This window comes from Tachypleus tridentatus, chromosome 10 (genome assembly GCF_004210375.1).
Source record: "Tachypleus tridentatus isolate NWPU-2018 chromosome 10, ASM421037v1, whole genome shotgun sequence".
Classification (NCBI taxonomy): Eukaryota; Metazoa; Arthropoda; class Merostomata; order Xiphosura; family Limulidae; genus Tachypleus; species Tachypleus tridentatus.
The window spans coordinates 1188133-1210126 of record NC_134834.1 but is presented as its reverse complement, the minus strand read 5'-3'; the positions used below and the strand labels follow the sequence as shown (position 1 = coordinate 1210126).

At 34.5% G+C, this 21994-nt stretch overlaps 1 protein-coding gene across 2 annotated transcripts in view; it reads left to right on the top strand.

Annotated features, from left to right (window-relative positions):
- LOC143228624 (uncharacterized) overlaps positions 1-21050 on the top strand; it is a 30037-nt gene extending 8987 nt beyond the window's left edge. For both annotated transcript variants that reach the window (XM_076459851.1, XM_076459850.1), the window contains 9 exons: positions 3542-3615; positions 4291-4415; positions 9329-9432; positions 9718-9933; positions 11985-12047; positions 15101-15262; positions 15402-15515; positions 20083-20259; positions 20818-21050. In XM_076459851.1, coding sequence (XP_076315966.1) covers positions 3547-3615; positions 4291-4415; positions 9329-9432; positions 9718-9933; positions 11985-12047; positions 15101-15262; positions 15402-15515; positions 20083-20259; positions 20818-21035 — 1248 coding nt within the window. In that variant the 5' untranslated portion in view covers positions 3542-3546 and the 3' untranslated portion in view covers positions 21036-21050. The remainder of the gene's footprint in view (positions 1-3541; positions 3616-4290; positions 4416-9328; positions 9433-9717; positions 9934-11984; positions 12048-15100; positions 15263-15401; positions 15516-20082; positions 20260-20817) is intronic.
- The last annotated feature ends 944 nt before the right edge of the window (positions 21051-21994 follow it).

The following is a 21994-nucleotide window of genomic DNA, read 5'->3' as shown; positions in this document are numbered from 1 at the left end:
TTCTTTTGTCATGATTCCGTTGACCCGGTGAAGGCTGCCTACACCAGAAGAGTTGAAGGAACCCCATAGCATGATCGAGCCACCTCCGTGTTTAACTGTAGGGACGGTGTTCTTTGGAAGAGTTCGTTCCCCCTTCTCACTGAAAATATAGTGAACATCATTGTGGCCGAAAAGCTCGAGTTTGGCCCGGCATGGCCAAGCGCGTAAGGCGTGCGACTCGTAATCCGAGGGTCGCGGGTTCGCGCCCGCGTCGCGCTAAACATGCTCGCTCTCCCAGCCGTGGGGGCGTATAATGTGACGGTCAATTCCACTATTCGTTGGTAAAAGAGTAGCCCAAGAGTTGGCGGTGGGTGGTGATGACTAGCTGCCTTCCCTCTAGTCTTACACTGCTAAATTAGGGACGGCTAGCACAGATAGCCCTCGAGTATCTTTGTGCGAAATTCAAAAACAAAAAAAAACAAAAAAACAAAAGCTCAAGTTTAGTCTCGTCTAACCAAAGAATACTCTTCCAATAGGTAAAGGGTTTATCTACATGCTTTCTTGCATACCTCAATCGTGCTCCTAAATGAACAGGCTTTAAATATGGAGTTCTACGAGGATGGCATGCTTTGAACCCAGAAGAGCATAATATGTTCGTAACTGTAGAGGTGCTTACTTCAACCCCAGTTTCCTTACCAGTTTCTGTATGTCGTTACGTGTTAAACGAGGGTTCCTACTAACTTCTCCGAGAACCTTCCTCTTGGTTTCCCCTAGAATTTTGGTGGGGCGTCCGGAATGAGGGAGGTTAGCAGTTGATCCTGTAAGCTTAAACTTGGCAATTATGCTTTGAACAATAGATTTCGGCACATTAAGCTGTGTAGCAATACCTAAAAGAGGCACACGAGATTGTATTTTACAATAATTCTGTTTTTAAATCACTGGACAATTGTTTCCTGTTCGCCATGATGACCAAGCAGATAATGAAGGAGACAGCACTAAATTGCCGGAAGTACATTTTTTTTTTCTGGCTAAATTCCAATAATTGTGAACCCAGTGTCTAGTTTTGCAATGTTATAATGTAGTTTATTCACCAAACTAAACAAAATATTTACGGGAATATCAGTTTTTTCACACGTTCTGAACTGTACGAACACTTTCTGCTCCTCCTGTTTTTGGTTATTTGTTTATAAACAGTTTATTTGTCGTTTAATTTACATACAAATTTATGTAGATATGTGTTAGTATAATATTTATAATATACCACAAGTCTATTATCCTACTCGTGACACTTTTAAGTTATGAGCAAAACCCACTCGGGACGCAGGTACGAACACTTTCTGTCGTAACTGCAGATAAAATCAAATGAGCCTTAACACCCTGTCCGTGCTGTGCCTTCACACTCTGTCTGTGCTGCGCCTTCACACCCTGTCTGTGCTTGATTTGTAAGAATAAGGGTCAAATCCTATTACTTTCAACTACTTACACCAAGTTCAACTTTACAACTCCTCTTGTTTCAACCACTTACATTAGTTCAACTCTACAACTCCTTTTGTTTCAACTACTTACACCATGTTCAACTTTACAACTCCTCTTGTTTCAACCACTTACATTAGTTCAACTTTACAACTCCTCTTGTTTCAACTACTTACATCATGTTCAACTCTACAACTCCTCTTGTTTCGTCTACCTTTTTCATGTTTAATATTACAAAATTTACAATCTTTAACTTTCTACAACCAGTAAGTTATGAGATACGCACGAGATATAATAAACAGTGACAGATGAACTAAACACCGAAGTGTTAAGGAACACATGTTTCTGCTTCAATTTCCTGGTTACGTAAGAATGTTGGGTCACGTGAAGTAGTCGGTTCAGATGTGATTGTATAATTTATTTGTGACGTAAAGCTATGAATAAATAATTTGTAGGAGATGTGTTATTAAAGCTATGAATAAATAATTTGTAGGAGATGTGTTATTAAAGCTATGAATAACTAATTCGTAGAAGATGCGTTATTAAAGCTATGAATAAATAATTTCTAGGAGATGTGTTATTAAAGCTATGAATAAATAATTTCTAGGAGATGTGTTATTAAAGCTATGAATAAATAATTTCTAGGAGATGTGTGTTTAAAGCTTTCAATAGAACATTTCTTGTAGGTTTTGTATATCATAACCCACTACGCTACTTTTTCTGGATATTTATATATTATAACCAATACTCTGATTCTTATGAGTTGTTCATTATGAACCAAACTTACACTTTAATATTTTTTTCGTTTCGATAAGACAATAATAAACAGTTACTAACTGAAATGTTCTGTTGAACAAACTACACGATGATAAAACACAACTCTATACAACAAAATGTAACTATCAGTAAAAAAAAACAAAACATTTAGTCTTGGTTTTTGTTTCTAAAGGACGATTTTAAAATAGTCCTAGAAATATCTGTAACAGAACTGTTTGAATAGTCCTAGAATTATCTGTTATAAAACTGTATAAACAGTCCTAGAATTATCTGTTATAAAACTGTATAAACAGTCCTAGAGATAACTGTGACAGAACAGTTTGAATAGTTTTAGAAATATCTGTAACAGAAGAGTTTGAATAGTCCTAGATATATCTGTAACAAACTGTTTGAATAGTCCTAGATATATTTGTAACAGAATAGTTTGAATAGTCCTATATATATCTGTAACACAACTGTGTGAATAGTTCTAGAGATATTTGTAACACAACAGTTTGAATAGTCCTAGAGATATTTGTAACAGAACAGTTTGAATGGTCCTAGATATATCTGTAACAGAACTGTTTGAATAGTCCTAGAGATATTTGTAACACAACAGTTTGAATAGTCCTAGAGATATCTGTAACAGAACAGTTGAATAGTTCTAGAGATATCTGTAATAGAACTGTTTCAATGGTCCTAGATATATCTGTAACAGAACTGTTTGAATAGTCCCAGATATATTTGTAACAGAACAGTTTGAATAGTCCCAGATATATCTGTAACAGAAGAGTTTGAATAGTCCTAGATATATTTGTAACAGAACAGTTTGAATAGTCCTAGATATATCTGTAACAGAACTGTTTGAATAGTCCTAGATATATTTGTAACAGAACAGTTTGAATAGTCTTAGATATATCTGTAACAGAACTGTTTGAATAGTCCTAGAGATAACTGTGACAGAACTGTTTGAATAGTCCTAGATATATTTGTAACAGAACAGTTTGAATGGTCCTAGATATATCTGTAACAGAACTGTTTGAATAGTCCTAGAGATATTTGTAACACAACAGTTTGAGTAGTCCTAGATATATTTGTAACAGAACTGTTTGAATAGCCCTAGATCTGTAACAGAACTGTTTGAATAGTCCTAGATATATTTGTAACAGAACTGTTTGAATAGTCCTAGATAGATCTGTAACAGAACTGTTTAAATAGTCCTAGATATATCTGTAACAGAACTGTTTAAATAGTCCTAGATATATCTGTAACAGAACTGTTTAAATAGTCCTAGATATATCTGTAACAGAACCGTTTTTGTCTTTATGTTCAGATCACATGTTTGTTCACCAATCAGGTTGTAGAATTTCTGAGGAAACGACTGCCACAGTGTTCGACCTGGAACAAGTAAGTTATTATATATATTAAAATGTGTTACTGATTTGTTTTTAAGTTTTTGTTTTATTTATTTACACTTAGCATTTCAAATTTCGGAGATTTATAAAACTACATCTGTTAGCATTATTTTTTCGAAGCTAAACATTCATTATAGCTTCATTATATCTTGTCACAAGATATGCATTACATGATATATACAGCTTATAATCTTGTTGAAATATAAATTCAAAATAAGTTTAACATTTTCGAAACTTCTAAATTAAAATTTAGGCGAGAAAACTGGATCGTTTTTAACAACTCTTTAGGAAGGATTTTTAATTGGTGATGTTCGAATAGTGTGAGGTATCTCACAGATATTTCCAGCTTATTGGTGATGTTGGGATAACGTGAGATATATATATCTTTTATATATCCATATATCTTTTATCTAACACATGTGTAGGAACTAAGTGCACCTAGCACTATCTTTTATCACAATTACACATACGATATTAGACCTGAAATATTAATTAACCAGTACACAATATCTTTAATAGATCGTAAGTTAACTAGACGACTCTGATTTATAGTAACGTGTTTCTAGTTTTAAACATAAACATTCCTTTAACTTCTTTCCTTATATTAATAATTCGAATGTTCTAGATTCTTTAGTCATGATTCTTAATATCTGTATTTTATCACTAGTTTTTAGGTGACTGGTATGAACTCTTCAAAACCAAATCGGGATTTACCCATTTGAATTCTGGGTTATGGCGACTAGAAATGAATGAAGCTAAGAAAGTAATTTTTACTTACGTCGCTGAAACAGAGTAAGTACTAATTATGTATTTAGTAAGTAGTAATTTTGTATTTAGTAAGTAGTAATTATGTGAAAAGATAATGTCTAATTAATGAGTGTTAATCATTTTAACCGTTCAAGTTCGCACTACCGTCTATAAGTTTGTGTTTCATTTCAATACAGGAATGTTCCCAGTAGTTATTGTAACAAAGTATCTGTTATTAGGACTGAAAAAAACTGTAGCAAAACAAAAGACGAGGGAAATTATCGACCTGACATTTTAACTTCAGCTTCACCCAAGCATTCTCTTCACATGTTAAAACAAAGCCTCAACACGTGTTTATATATTAATGTAAAACTATAAACGCTTTAACCACAGTTATTGTTACAATGGTATGAACTGTTATCACAACAGTTATTACAATGGGCTTATCGCAACAGTTGTTGTTACAATGGGCTTATCACAACAGTTATTGATACAAAGGACTTATCGCAACAGTTATTATTACAATGGGATTATCACAACAGTTGTTGTTACAAAGGGCTTATCACAACAGTTATTGTTACAGTGGGCTTCTCGCAACAGTTATTGTTACAATGAGTTTCTCACAACAGTTATTGTTACAATGGGCTTATCACAACAATTGTTACAATGGGCTTATCACAACAGTTATTGTTACAAAGGGCTTATCGCAACAGTAATTTTACAATGGGCTTATCACAACTGTTATTGTTACAATGGACTTATCACAACAGTTATTGTTACAATGGGCTTATCAAAACAGTTATTGTTACAATGGGCTTATCACAACAGTTATTCTTACAATGGGTTTATCGCAACAGTTATTGTTACAATGAGTTTATCACAACAGTTATTGTTACAATGGACTTATCACAACAGTTATTGTTACAATGGGCTTATCAAAACAGTTATTGTTACAATGGACGTATCACAACAGTTATTGTTACAATGGGCTTATCACAACAGTTATTGTTACAATGGACTTATCACAACAGTTATTGTTACAATGGACTTATCACAACAGTTATTGTTACAATGGGCTTATCACAAAAGTTATTGTTACAATGGACTTATCACAACAGTTATTGTTACAATGGGCTTATCACAACAGTTATTGTTACAATGGGCTTATCACAACAGTTATTGTTACAAAGGGCTTATCACAACAGTTATTGTCACAATGGGCTTATCACAACAGTTATTGTTACAATTGGCTTATCACAACAGTTATTGTTACAATGGGCTTATCACAACAGTTGTTGTTACAAAGGGCTTATCACAAAATTTATTGTTACAATGGACTTATCACAAAAGTTGTTGTTACAATGGGCTTATCACAACAGTTATTGTTACAATGGGCTTATCACAACAGTTATTGTTACAATGGGCTTATCACAACAGTTATTGTTACAGTGGGCTTCTCGCAACAGTTATTGTTACAAAGGGCTTATCACAACATTTATTGTCACAATGGACTTATCACAACAGTTATTGTTGCAATGGGCTTATCACAACAGTTATTGTTACAATGGGCTTATCACAACAGTTGTTGTTACAAAGGGCTTATCACAACAGCTATTGTTACAATGGACTTATCACAACAGTTATTGTTACAATGGACTTATCACAACAGTTATTGTTACAATGGACTTATCACAACAGTTATTGTTACAATGGACTTATCACAACAGTTATTGTTACAATGGGCTTATCACAAAAGTTATTGTTCCAATGGACTTATCACAACAGTTATTGTTACAATGGACGTATCACAAAATTTATTGTTACAATGGACTTATCACAACAGTTATTGTTACAATGGGCTTATCACAAAAATTATTGTTACAATGGACTTATCACAACTGTTATTGTTACAATGGACTTATCACAAGTTATTGTTACAATGGACTTATCACAACAGTTATTGTTACAATGGGCTTATCACAACTGTTATTGTTACAATGGACTTATCACAAGTTATTGTTACAATGGACTTATCAAAACAGTTATTGTTACAATGGGCTTATCGCAACAGTTATTGTTACAATGGGCTTATCGCAATAGTTGTTGTTACAATGGGCTTATCACAACAGTTATTGTTACAATGGGCTTATCACAACAGTTATTGTTACAAGGGCTTATCACAACAGTTATTGTTACAATGGGCTTATCACAACAGTTATTGTTACAATGGGCTTATCACAACAGTTGTTGTTACAAAGGGCTTATCACAACAGTTATTGTTACAATGGACTTATCACAAAATTTATTGTTACAATGGACTTATCACAAAAGTTGTTGTTACAATGGGCTTATCACAACAGTTATTGTTACAATGGGCTTATCACAACAGTTATTGTTACAATGGGCTTATCACAACAGTTATTGTTACAAAGGGCTTATCACAACAGTTATTGTCACAATGGGCTTATCACAACAGTTATTGTTACAATTGGCTTATCACAACAGTTATTGTTACAATGGGCTTATCACAACAGTTGTTGTTACAAAGGGCTTATCACAAAATTTATTGTTACAATGGACTTATCACAAAGTTGTTGTTACAATGGGCTTATCACAACAGTTATTGTTACAATGGGCTTATCACAACAGTTATTGTTACAATGGGCTTATCACAACAGTTATTGTTACAGTGGGCTTCTCGCAACAGTTATTGTTACAAAGGGCTTATCACAACATTTATTGTCACAATGGACTTATCACAACAGTTATTGTTGCAATGGGCTTATCACAACAGTTATTGTTACAATGGGCTTATCACAACAGTTGTTGTTACAAAGGGCTTATCACAACAGTTATTGTTACAATGGACTTATCACAACAGTTATTGTTACAATGGACTTATCACAACAGTTATTGTTACAATGGACTTATCACAACAGTTATTGTTACAATGGGCTTATCACAAAAGTTATTGTTACAATGGACTTATCACAACAGTTATTGTTACAATGGACGTATCACAAAATTTATTGTTACAATGGACTTATCACAACAGTTATTGTTACAATGGACTTATCACAAGTTATTGTTACAATGGACTTATCAAAACAGTTATTGTTACAATGGGCTTATCACAACTGTTATTGTTACAATGGACTTATCACAAGTTATTGTTACAATGGACTTATCACAACAGTTATTGTTACAATGGACTTATCACAACAGTTATTGTTACAATGGGCTTATCACAAAAGTTATTGTTACAATGGACTTATCACAACAGTTATTGTTACAATGGACGTATCACAAAATTTATTGTTACAATGGACTTATCACAACAGTTATTGTTACAATGGCTTATCACAAAAGTTATTGTTACAATGGACTTATCACAACTGTTATTGTTACAATGGACTTATCACAAGTTATTGTTACAATGGACTTATCAAAACAGTTATTGTTACAATGGGCTTATCACAACTGTTATTGTTACAATGGACTTATCACAAGTTATTGTTACAATGGACTTATCAAAACAGTTATTGTTACAATGGCTTATCGCAACAGTTATTGTTACAATGGGCTTATCGCAATAGTTGTTGTTACAATGGGCTTATCACAACAGTTATTGTTACAATTGGCTTATCACAACAGTTATTGTTACAATGGGCTTATCACAACAGTTGTTGTTACAATGGACTTATCACAAAAGTTCAAAGCAAACAAACTAAAAACCAAATCCTTAATTTTTTTCTACCACCAGAAGCAGTTTCGCAGCGCCCCCATACTTCAAATCTTGATTTAAAGTGGACACAGTTTCCTGCTAACAGGAAGTTGTCGATCACAGTGAGACCATAGGTGTTTTGTTTATCACTATAGAGCTATTTAATATTTGCTTTAGTGAAATATTAGATACACAACTGTTTCATTAGCTAACTTGCTGGCTGTCTGAACAGACTGTTTTTTAAAGTTAAATTCATATTAACAGAATGGTTTATTGTTTGTTTATATCACAATTCGGAAGGATTGTTTAATTGAAGTAAATATAAACAGTTACTTGTTGTCTGGTGACGCTCCAGTAAACAACTGATTTTGTTTAATTAAACTCCAAATTGAGTTAGATTCCAAGTTAGATGTTTCTTGTTAGATTAAACTCCAAGGTGAACTTTTTTTTTTTTAAATAACGTTCGGTTTACACACGACTTCTCTTTAAATTAAATTCCAAGTTAGATACCTGACACTTGATGAATTAGATTACAAGTTAGATACTGACACTTGATGAATTAGATTACAAGTTAGGTACTGACACTTGATGAATTATATTACAAGTTAGATACTGACACTTGATGAATTAAATTCCAAGTTAGATACTGACACTTGATGAATTAGATTACAAGTTTGATACTGACACTTGATGAATTATATTACAAGTTAGATAAACTATCACAAAGCGTATCTTAGGTCTTCGAACATTGGACTTTCCAATATGTATTTTAGCACGTTAGCCACTAAACCATGGCCAAACTCAGTTTAAAAAACTAGATTTTTTTCAGTGGTGAAGGTTGTTTTTCGTAATGAACTCATATTTATTGTTTACTCAATTATCTAATTCTTTATATCACAAATGTGTTAACCTCATCAGTCATCTGGCTGTCATTTTCACTGCTGTCTCGAAACTAAGGTTTAACTCACGAATATTTACATATACTAGCAGAGCCTCTGGTGGCAATATAATGAACTACGTGGTTAAGAAAACAACACTTTATTCTGATGCACGAGACGTGTCAAACACGTGAAGCAGCACATACGTCTGTTTCTTTATTTTGTCTCTAATCCTTTCTCAGTTTTCGTTTTTAGCACCTCAAGCGTTGATTGATAGTATAATATTCAAATCATTTCTTACGTTTCCGATTCCCGACTCACACACATTAATCACTTTAAACTTGCTATACCCGCAGAGATAAACACTGTATAAACCCAGTGAGAGGAGAGGTTCACCTAACCGGTAACAAACCCGGAGAGATTGTTCTGAAATATGTTCGATTCAACTCGAGAGTGGAAGGTGAGAAAAATGAATTTCTGATCTGTCTTACCAAAAGCTCTATAGAAAACAATAGAATGTAATAATATAGTTATTTACGTTTCATAAAACATAACTTAAGAAAAAAAACATTTGCTAAGAAACTTTCCGGTTTAACTTTCTAAACGTCAGTTAACAAAACATGACTAGAAAACCCAAAACACATCAATAAACAGTTTAGTGCTGTAAGATTCTGTGTGTTAATTAATTAACCACAAGAACAAGTCAAATTAATCAACAGTTGATTTCTTCTTCAATTTACAACAGAAAAGATTCAAGTGATCTATGTTGACGAACTTGTGGAAACGGCTGTTGTCTATGCTTGTTACCAATTTCTGTCGGAAAGAGGTCACTGTGACCACCAAGCTATGTATTCCGCTATTTGGTCACGCAAGAAATCATCGCAACTCCCCAGAGACTTGTCAGTGGTCACTACGAGGATGTGTATTGACCGTCGCCTGATGAACCCACAGCGCCCTCACAGTAAGAAATCGTGTTCCAGAAACATCACTGTGGAATTGAGTATCTTGGGTTTTCTTTCCTCGTTTATTCTAGTTTCTGTCCCCAATGAGAATGCGTCCGGGCTTCGGATTTACAATGTTAAAATTAGTGGTTCGATTCTCCTCGGTGGACACAGCAGATAGCTCGTTGCAGCTAAAAAAAACACAAATACATGCTCCTGGTAGATAAATCTTTTTACGTACAACATACATAATTTATACAAATTTCTAACAATAAATAGTACAAGGTTTAATATGAAAAAAATTGCATATTTCTTAAATTAGATTTCATTTTCCAAGTACTGAACCTATTGCAAAATAAGTTGTGGCTTCTTCACTCTTTGTATGGTGAACTGATTAAGAAGCGAATAGGCTTAGAATTTGTATTGTCAAAACCAGAGTTTTTTAAACGAATCAGTTTCTCTCGTAATTTACAATCGTGCTTACATCATAAACTTAAAACTGTTAATTAAACTCTGTTTAATATTTATGAGTAGACGATTTGTTTGTTTGAAATTAAGCACAAAGCTACACAATAGGCTGTCTGTGCTCTGTTCGCCATGGCTATCGACAACCGGTTTCTGTTGTTATAAATCCGAAAACATGTCGCTGTTCCACCGGAAATGGGTGCTTACGTCAAAACCAACCAATACAAAGGAACACCTTTATACCTATATTAATAAATATAATAAAGCATCTAAGCACGCCCTCCACATTCCTACACTCAATTACACAACCACCCTCAAACATGTGGTCAGCTATCGGTCAGTTACTTTCTTTTTTTGTCAACCTGACGATGACCGAAGAAGGTCAAAATGTTGTTCGCTCCTCTACATGAGCTTTCTCTACCCATATCAGCCGTTTTTACATATACAGTTAACTGTAGTTGTAAAACATAAAAAATGAATGTTTTACACATTATTAGGGTTAGATGAGCAACTATGAGTGTATATTACTCACCAGATGTTATCTGTTTCAAGATAATTTATAAAAAGTATTAGTTATTTGTTGTTCATTCTACGACTATGTTCAAAACACTGAAGTCAGTAATCCCAAGTTTCACCCGGTTTCAGCTTACTGTGAATCTGGTGCTGGTATCCCAAACAACCTTGCCACTTGAGCCAAGAGAGCGTTGTAATGTGACAAACAACATCATTATTCGTTGGTAAAAGGTAACTTCATAGTTTGGGGTGGGTCATGTTAAATAACTACCTTTGGCCTTATCTATCAGTTAAAATTAGGAACGATTGTCCCAATTAGCTTTGCACAAAGTTCATCCAAACAGAAAAACTTTTATATATGTAACAACGGCAGCTTTTGGTTAAGAACATTTTTTATGTAGAGGAGCGAACAACGTTTCGACCTTCTTCGGTCATCGTCAGGTTCACAAAAAAAACCAGCAGTTTTACATATATATATTTCTACAAGTGGGTTTTCTATTTATATATTTATCTACAACTGGGTTTTCTATTTATATATTTCTCTACAACTGGTTTTCTATTTATATATTTATCTACAAGTGGGTTTTCTCGTCATTACTGAGAAAGAACTTTAGATCGGGCATATATAGCCGTGTAAATAAACGTGAGATGCAAACAAATGATTTTCAGGCTTAATTCACCAACTCAGCTACAGAAGAAAAGAACCATTCTACCATTCTGATCATGAAATATGAAAGATTTTTTTAACTTTATTCCTACTGTCACTTACATGTGTTATTTAACTTTATTCCTACTGTCACTTACATGTGTTATTTAACTTCATTTCTACTTTCACTTATATGTGTTATTTAACTTCATTTTTACTGTGACTTACATGTGTTATTTAACTTTATTTTTTGTCACTTACATGTGTTATTTAACTTTATTTCTACTGTCACTTACATGTGTTATTTAACTTATTCCAGTAAAATTTCACAATTTGAAACTATAGAAGTTTACTGCTTGTTCAGAGTACATTAAAACGGGGAAGTTCTACACACCTTAAAATATAAGGTTGAATATCATTAAAACCACTCATGTTTTCTTTCATCAGACTGTCAGCTATACAGATATGACCCAGATGACGAACTTGACAATGAACAAGATTGGAAACCAGGTAAGTGTTGAGTCACTTTACTACGTGTTTATTGGAAATCAGAAGTTAAGTCACTTTACTGTGTGTTTGTTGGAAATCAGGTGTTAAGTCACTTTACTCTGCGTTTATTGGAAATCAGGTGTAAAGTCACTTTACTGTGTGTTTATTGGAAATCAGGTGTTAAGTCACTTTACTGTGTGTTTGTTCGAAATCAGGTGTTAAGTCACTTTAATGTGTGTTTATTGGAAATCAGGTGTTAAGTCACTTTACTGTGTGTTTGTTGGAAATCAGGTGTTAAGTCACTTTACTGTGTATTTGTTGGAAATCAGGTGTTAAGTCACTTTACTCTGTGTTTGTTGGAAACCAGGTGTTAAGTCACTTTACTCTGTGTTTATTGGAAATCAGGTGTTAAGTCACTTTACTCTGTGTTTATTGGAAATCAGGTGTTAAGTCACTTTACTACGTGTTTATTGGAAATCAGGTGTTAAGTCTCTTTACTGTGTGTTTATTGGAAATCAGGTGTTAAGTCACTTTACTGTGTGTTTGTTGGAAATCAGGTTTTAAGTCACTTTACTGTGTGTTTATTGGAAATCAGGTGTTAAGTCACTTTTACTGTGTGTTTGTCTGAAATCAGGTGTTAAGTCACTTTAATGTGTGTTTATTGGAAATCAAGTGTTAAGTCACTTTACTCTGTGTTTATTGGAAATGAGGTGTTAAGTCACTTTACTGTGTGTTTGTTGGAAATAAGGTGTTAAGTCACTTTACTGTGTATTTGTTGGAAATCAGGTGTTAAGTCACTTTACTCTGTGTTTGTTGGAAACCAGGTGTTAAGTCACTTTACTCTGTGTTTATTGGAAATCAGGTGTTACGTCACTTTACTCTGTGCTTATTGGAAATCAGGTGTTAAGTCACTTTACTACGTGTTTATTGGAAATCAGGTGTTAAGTCACTTTAGTATGTATTTATTGGAAATCATGTAAGTGTTAAGTCGTTTTATATGTGTTTCTTGTAAACCAGGTGATGGTTAAGTTACTTTAATATGTGTTTATTGAAAACATGGTCAGCGCAAAGCTGTTTTCCAGTTTACTCAGGTTGTTAAACAAGAAACTGGTATCGGAGCAGCATAATAACTGAGGTTTTGAGATGGACTTTGATAAGACGAAGGTGAAAGAATGAGTGGTTCCTAAGCCTAAACTCTTTATTACTCAGTAACAAGTATTTGTTATTAAGCGATATATCTAACTGACAACATTAATTAAAAACGTCATTTCAATTATTCAAACAGACTAGAATACCACTATGTCTGTCTTCGTTTCCTGCAGCTAACTCTTCTGCCCTGTTGAATTATGGGAGATGAAATACAACGTTTTATTGTATATGTTACGCAATATAACCTCCCACTTCAGACTCTTTTATCCATTGTTCTCTGACCTCAATCCATTAATTTGGTAAAATACAGGTCTTGTTAAGTATCTTCTTGCCTACAGCTCTTTTAAGGGTGTCAGTTGTCTAGGAGGTGGAAGTTAAAAAGTCCAGGTCGAGATTATATGCGGATTTGGCAAGGACCGTTCATCTGGACTTTTGTCGCGGTATGTGGATATTAAGTACCCTGATAAAAATATTTCTCTCTGTTTCACGAAGGTTTTAATAAAAAATATTCCTTTACACTGGTTTGTATGTGATTCGGTTTAGTCTGTGGATACGTCTTATATATTACGATCAGTGTTTTTATAGTGAGAAGCTACTGATGTTATGTTTACCTGTAGCAACAACAGATGGCGCTTCACAAGTTGATAACGAATGATAGTTTCAGTAGCTTTCAGATGTGTGGTACTCTCAAGTTCACGCATGTACTGTTCTACGCTGCTATTCTACTCAGGATACAGACACTATCTACGTCACAGTTGGTCAGTCTTATAACAAGAAAGCTAGATGCGTGCTAAACACCTCAACTGGACTAGCATTAGTGAAAATCTCAACACGCCTTTACACCGTTTCCTTTTTTCACACTACAGCTACATTTCCCACGAGAAAGCGTATGTGATATCAAAAAGGAATGATCAAGAACAACAAATAAGTAGAGCGAAAGGAACTTAGGCCTTTTCATTCCCCAGTGTTTTACTTTAAAACGACATAGGCTCGTGCCCATAAAACCTTTGAAGAAAACAAAACAATAATTAGGTGAATTTCAAGAACTCACTTAATTAAATAAAGGTAAAACTTGTTAGTATTCATACACACTACAGTAAAATGTTTATATTCTTAGTTTCATGTTTCAAACCCTTGACGACACTTAGTTGTATGTAGCAAAATACTGGAGGCTCTTAGTAGAAAACTCAATGGTCTGTAGAAACATGGCAACTGTGTCCATAGTTTGTAGAAACATGTTAATGAATTTCATTGATTTGTAGAGATATGTTAATGGTTCTCAGTGGCTTGTAGAGAAATGTTAATGGTTCTCATAACTTGTATAGCATGTTAATAGTTTTCATAACTTATGGAAAAATGTTAATGAATCTCGTTGGTTTTTAGAAATATTTTGGTGGTTCTCATAACTTGTAGAGATATGTTAATGGTTCTCAGTAGCTTGTAGAAATATGTTGATGGTTCTCATAACTTGTAGAGAAATGTTAATGGTTCTCAGTGGCTTGTAGAAATATGTTAATTGTTCTCATAACTTGTAGAGAAATGTTAATGGTTCTCAGTGGCTTATAGAAATATGTTAATTGTTCTCATAACTTGTAGAGAAATGTTAATGGTTCTCAGTGGCTTATAGAAATATGTTAATTGTTCTCATAACTTGTAGAGAAATGTTAATGGTTCTCAGTGGCTTATAGAAATATGTTAATTGTTCTCATAACTTGTAGAGAAATGTTAATGGTTCTCAGTGGCTTATAGAAATATGTTAATTGTTCTCATAACTTGTAGAGAAATGTTAATGGTTCTTAGTGACTTGTAGAAAGACGAAAACATCGTAGTAGACCTTTCTTGTGATTTCAAACTTAAAGTTCTGTCAGTGTGATAAAACATTCGAAACATCGACTAAGCGAACCTATTTTCTCAAATATTTTCAGACTTGTGTTTCCTACCCCTGAGAAGTGGGTTCTGCACAGATTCTCGGATGAACTATTACCACAACCCTACGTCTGGAGAATGTAAAACTTTTATATACAGTGGATGTGGTGGGAACGAAAATAACTTTTTCACTTTAAAAGAATGCCAAGAGACATGCGTCGGTAGGTGTCGCTGTAACGTAATACCGTAGAAGTGAGGTACAAAACAATAATATCCGTGTTTATATGATCTGTTCCACGTGTGAAATATTCATCCGGCAATTTCCTTCGGATTAAAATAAGTATTTTTTTAATTTTTCAGACAAAACAGGAAAGTTTATGTGTTCTAATACAGCACCATGCGCATTAACATGCCCAGTGTGCTGCACGGAAAAGGAAGGGTGTGTCGAATGTGAATGTGAAGCCACAAAGCAAGGTAAGGCCCGATTCTCGGTTGTATAAAAAATCAGGTAAAAAAAAGGTGAAAACTGTTTATATTTTTAGTATTGCAGTGACGAAGTGAAATTATTTCTGTAACATAACAAACCGTTGGACATTTCTCTTGTTTACAAGACATTATTTAAAATTCACGTCCGCGTCCAAAGTTTTGTGAGATGTCAGGAAATGTTTGCCGAGCTAGTAAAAGGTTTGGTTCAGTTTGAATTTCGCGCAAAGCTACTGAGGACGAACTGCGCTAGCCGTCCCTAATTTAGCAGTCTAAGACGAGAGGAAGGCAGCTAGTCATCACCACCCACCGCCCACTCTTGGGCTACTCTTTACCAACGAATAGTGGGATTGACCGTGACATTATAACGCCCCACGGCTAAAGGGGCGAGCATGTTTGGTGTGACGGGGATTCGAAACCGCGACCCTCGGATTACGAGTCGAGTGCCTTAACCACCTGGTCATGCTAGTCCTCAAATAAAGCGAGACCTTTTAAATATAGAATGACAAATTATTCATCTTGTTAACACGACATTGATACGAAAATTATTTCCTAAACGTGGTAAGAGAAGTATATCCTTTATTAAATAATCCAAACAGATCCTCATGCGACAAATTAGTATCATTGAAGTAATGTAAGTTTAGAGAGTACAATATTTAGGTTTTGAGATTATAGGAGATTACCTGCCCAGGACGGATTGTACTGGATTCTAAGCTTTTACAAATTTCATCTGCCCGAAATGAACAATGTTCCGATATCCTATCAATATTAAGTACAGCTATGTCTACAGACTATCCCATCAATATCAGGTACAGCTATGTCTACAGACTATACCAATAATATTAGGTACAGCTATGTCTACAGACTATCCCATCAATATTAGGTACAGCTATGTCTACAGACTATCCTATCAATATTAAGTACAGCTATGTCTACAGACTATCCTATCAATATTAAGTACAGCTATGTCTACAGACTATCCCATCAGTATTAGGTACAGCTATGTCAACAGACTATCCTATCAATATTAAGTACAGCTATGTCTACAGACTATCCTATCAATATTAAGTACAGCTATGTCTACAGACTATCCTATCAATATTAAGTACAGCTATGTCTACAGACTATCCCATCAGTACTAGGTACAGCTATGTCAACAGACTATCCTATCAATATTAAGTACAGCTATGTCTACAGACTATCCCATCAATATTAGGTACAGCTATGTCTACAGACTATCCCATCAATATTAGGTACAGCTATGTCTATAGACTATCCCAACAATATTAGGTACAGCTATGTCTACAGACTATCCCATCAATATTAGGTACAGCTATGTCTAGAGACTATCCCATAAATATTAGGTACAGCTATGTCTACAGACTATCCCAACAATATTAGGTACAGCTACGTCTACAGACTATCCCATCAGTATTAGGTACAGCTATGTCTACAGACTATCCCATAAATATTAGGTACAGCTATGTCTACAGACTATCCCATCAATATTAAGTACAGCTATGTCTACAGACTATCCCATCAATATCAGGTACAGCTATATCTCCAGACTATACCAATAATATTAGGTACAGCTATGTCTACAGACTATCCCATCAATATTAGGTACAGCTATGTCTACAGACTATCCTATCAATATTAAGTACAGCTATGTCTACAGACTATCCTATCAATATTAAGTACAGCTATGTCTACAGACTATCCCATCAGTATTAGGTACAGCTATGTCAACAGACTATCCTATCAATATTAAGTACAGCTATGTCTACAGACTATCCTATCAATATTAAGTACAGCTATGTCTGTCAGACTATCCCATCAGTATTGGTACAGCTATGTCAACAGACTATCCTATCAATATTAAGTACAGCTATGTCTACAGACTATCCTATCAATATTAAGTACAGCTATGTCAACAGACTATCCTATCAATATTAGGTACAGCTATGTCAACAGACTATCCTATCAATATTAAGTACAGCTATGTCAACAGACTATCCCATCAATATCAGGTACAGCTATGTCCACAGACTATACCAATAATATTAGGTACAGCTATGTCTACAGACTATCCCATCAATATTAGGTACAGCTATGTCTACAGACTATCCTATCAATATTAAGTACAGCTATGTCTACAGACTATCCCATCAATATTAGGTACAGCTATATCTAGAGACTATCCCATCAATATTAGGTACAGCTATGTCTATAGACTATCCCAACAATATTAGGTACAGCTATGTCTACAGACCTTTCCAACAATATTAGGTACAGCTATGTCTATAGACTATCCTATCAATATTAGGTACAGCTATGTTTACAGACTATCCCATTAATATTAGGTACAGCTATGTCTATAGACTATCCCAACAATATTAGGTACAGCTATGTCTACAGACTATCCCAACAATATTAGGTACAGCTATGTCTACAGACTTTTCCAACAATATTAGGTACAGCTATGTCTATAGACTATCCTATCAATATTAGGTACAGCTATGTTTACAGACTATCCCATTAATATTAGGTACAGCTATGTCTATAGACTATCCCAACAATATTAGGTACAGCTATGTCTACAGACTATCCCATCAATATTAGGTACAGCTATGTCTACAGACTATACCAACAATATTAGGTACAGCTATGTCTACAGACTATCCCATCAATATTAGGTACAGCTATGTCTACAGACTATCCCATTAATATTAGGTACAGCTATGTCTACAGACTATCCCATCAATATTAGGTACAGCTATGTCTACAGACTATCCCATTAATATTAGGTACAGCTATGTCTACAGACTATCCCATCAATATTAGGTACAGCTATGTCTACAGACTATCCCATCAATATTAGGTACAGCTATGTCTACAGACTATCCCATCAATATTAGGTACAGCTATGTCTATAGACTATCCCATCAGTATTAGGTACAGCTATGTCTACAGACTATCCCATCAGTATTAGGTACAGCTATGTCTACAGACTATCCCATCAATATTAGGTACAGCTATGTCTATAGACTATCCCATCAGTATTAGGTACAGCTATGTCTACAGACTATCCCATCAGTATTAGGTACAGCTATGTCTATAGACTATCCCATCAATATTAGGTACAGCTATGTCTAGAGACTATCCCATAAATATTAGGTACAGCTATGTCTACAGACTATCCCATCAATATTAGGTACAGCTATGTCTATAGACTATCCCATCAGTATTAGGTACAGCTATGTCTATAGACTATCCCATCAATATTAGGTACAGCTATGTCTAGAGACTATCCCATAAATATTAGGTACAGCTATGTCTACAGACTATCCCAACAATATTAGGTACAGCTACGTCTACAGACTATCCCATCAGTATTAGGTACAGCTATGTCTACAGACTATCCCATAAATATTAGGTACAGCTATGTCTGCAAACTATCCCATCAATATCAGGTACAGCTATGTCTACAGACTATCCCATAAATATTAGGTACAGCTATGTCTGCAAACTATCCCATCAATATTAGGTACAGCTATGTCTACAGACTATCCCATCAATATTAGGTACAGCTATGTCTGCAAACTATCCCATCAATATTAGGTACAGCTATGTCTGCAAACTATCCCATCAATATTAGGTACAGCTATGTCTACAGACTATCCCATCAATATTAGGTACAGCTATGTCTATAGACTATCCCATCAATATTAGGTACAGCTATGTCTACAGACTATCTCATCAATATTAGGTACAGCTATGTCTACAGACTATCCCATCAATATTAGGTACAGCTATGTCTACAGACTATCCCATCAATATTAGGTACAGCTATATCTATAGACTATCCCAACAATATTAGGTACAGCTATGTCTACAGACTATCCCATCAATATTAGGTACAGCTATGTCTGCAAACTATCCCATCAATATTAGGTACAGCTATGTCTACAGACTATCCCATGAATATTAGGTACAGCTATGTCTACAGACTATCCCATTAATATTAGGTACAGCTATGTCTACAGACTATCCCATCAATATTAGGTACAGCTATGTCTATAGACTATCCCATGAAAATTAAGTAAAGCTATGCGTATATAACCCTCGTGTGGGTTTGCGCGAAATTTGAAAAGAAACGTTGCAGGCTGTACTGTCACTTCGGTACACGAAACGAACCGTACTGTTTTCCAAGTTCTTCACCAGTAACAAAGAATGTAGGAAATGACGTATCCTTCAAAATCAAGTTCCCTCTTATCTCCCGACGCATTCCTCCAATGTTCAAAGTTCAATAGGGGTCTGAAGCTTTCGATACTTACATATTTGTCGACCTAATTCATTAGTTTTATTCCGGAAAGTTCTCTGTTAGATCCGGATATAAGGAAAGTTGAGTTCTTTGACTCTACACAGTGCAGTTTAGATAATACAAATCTTCTAAAATATTTTTCTTGGGGACAATTTACTATCAAATTTATTTAATTTTGATTTTAAGGTCAATAAATAGACCGAATGGTGTCGAACTTTCTTTTATATTTTAAAGGTATGCGTGTACCGGAAAAAGTGGAAGGGGAAGTTGTACCAGTTGAACTAGTTCCTCGCGCCCCAGAATGTAAAAGAGCTGATGAATGTAATTCTTCGTGTTCATTGGAGCATATACAGCAAGACTGTTTCATTTGCAAGTGCTCCGACAAAGGTTCGAACCCGGGACATAAACATGGTTAGTTAAAGGAAATTGAGATTTGAAATGACTTGGCTATGCTGTTTATTAATTTAACTTGTGTATAAAATACCTCGAGGTAGAAACAGCGTGTGTTTTTTTTTTTCTTTACATATTTAGTAACTTACTTTAAGATTTACTTACAAACTTTCACTCATCACAGCCGATGTTAACGAGATTAAAAATAGAAAAGTAAACCTTATTTTACTTCAGGAGCTTTGAAAAAATTTCCAATCATATTCCATATTTTTATCATGATTAAAAAGGGTTTACTGACTGAACAACAGTAAGTTTACGAACACACAACGTTAAAATACAGGGTTTGATTCTCTAAAAAAATACACAAACACAACTTAAAAGATATAATGTTTCATGAGTTTAGCCATTCAACTCGTTAAGAATACTTGACAGAGTAAAGCAATCTGGAAGTAGCAAAAAAAAATCATTCATATTGTATATAATTTTAAAATGATATGCACTATCGGTTCTCCAAAGTAAAACTTTCTGGATACCGCGTACAGTTCTGTAAACAGGACAATACTTTCTTTTCCCACTCAGCACCAGAGACTGTCAACTTGCCACATAAACCTGAGGACAAGATTCCTTATGACTCTGAATGTCAAACTTCACCATACGATTGTCCTCACAACTGTGCCGTATACGAGTTTAATGTTGGATGTTTTAAGTGTGACTGTAACGAATCCAGTGCAATCGAAGGAGGTAGGTTATATGGAACAGTTACATCTACTTATTATATAGTGATTTTCACTTTATAGCGTATCTACATCAACTCGAACATGATTATACATTTCCGAAATCAAGCTCAGGTCCATCTCAAGCCCCGCACGTTTCAGAAGTTCACCTTTAGGTGTTTACTTGTTAGACCACGTATAATAACAATTATTATACGTCTACAGCGCCATCTGTGGTGAATTACATAGAGTGTAACCACGCAGAATAACTCGAACAATGCTTGGATCCAAAATGTAAAATTAAATAAATCAAAACTTGGATTGGCACTGTTTCGATAAACTGCCATTCGTATGGGAGATAATCCGTGCTGCCATCTCTTTCTTTAAGATGAAACTAAATTTACATGACTTATATATACATTTACGCATCTTATGAACGGTGGTAATGCAATTCTTATTTATTTCTTGAAAAACATTTCTAAACGAACTGTAAACTCGTGTGGCTTAAAAGTACATTTTAAAGAGGTTAATATCCATAAGAATAAATGATTAAACAAGAGGATACGTAATAAAATAAGCAAACCTGTATATATTTTAATTTTAGATTCAGAAAACAATTAAAATAAGATGGAAAAAACTTACAGTTACAACATATGCAAATACACCTTCATCATTTATTAGACCTAAGAAACTAAAAGTGCAACAATATACTTATATGACTGAGCCCTAATAAATATGTCCCCAAATAAAATAAAATAAAAATTCAGGAAAATAACTATATTTGGATGGAAATCAAAATTACTACATATTCAAATGTGCCTTTATCATTTCTTAGGCCTAAGTAAAAGCGCAACATAAAAAATACTTCTTTACGCGACCTTACGAAATATGTCGTTAAACAAAGTCTATCCTTTTATGAGCGCCGTCTGTAAAGTTCTAAATTCTGGAGCAAAATTAAAAATTTAACATTTAGGATAACTAAATGCGTTCAAACAAAAATCCTAAAACATGGCGAGTTAAATAAGCTTTACAAACTCATTTTT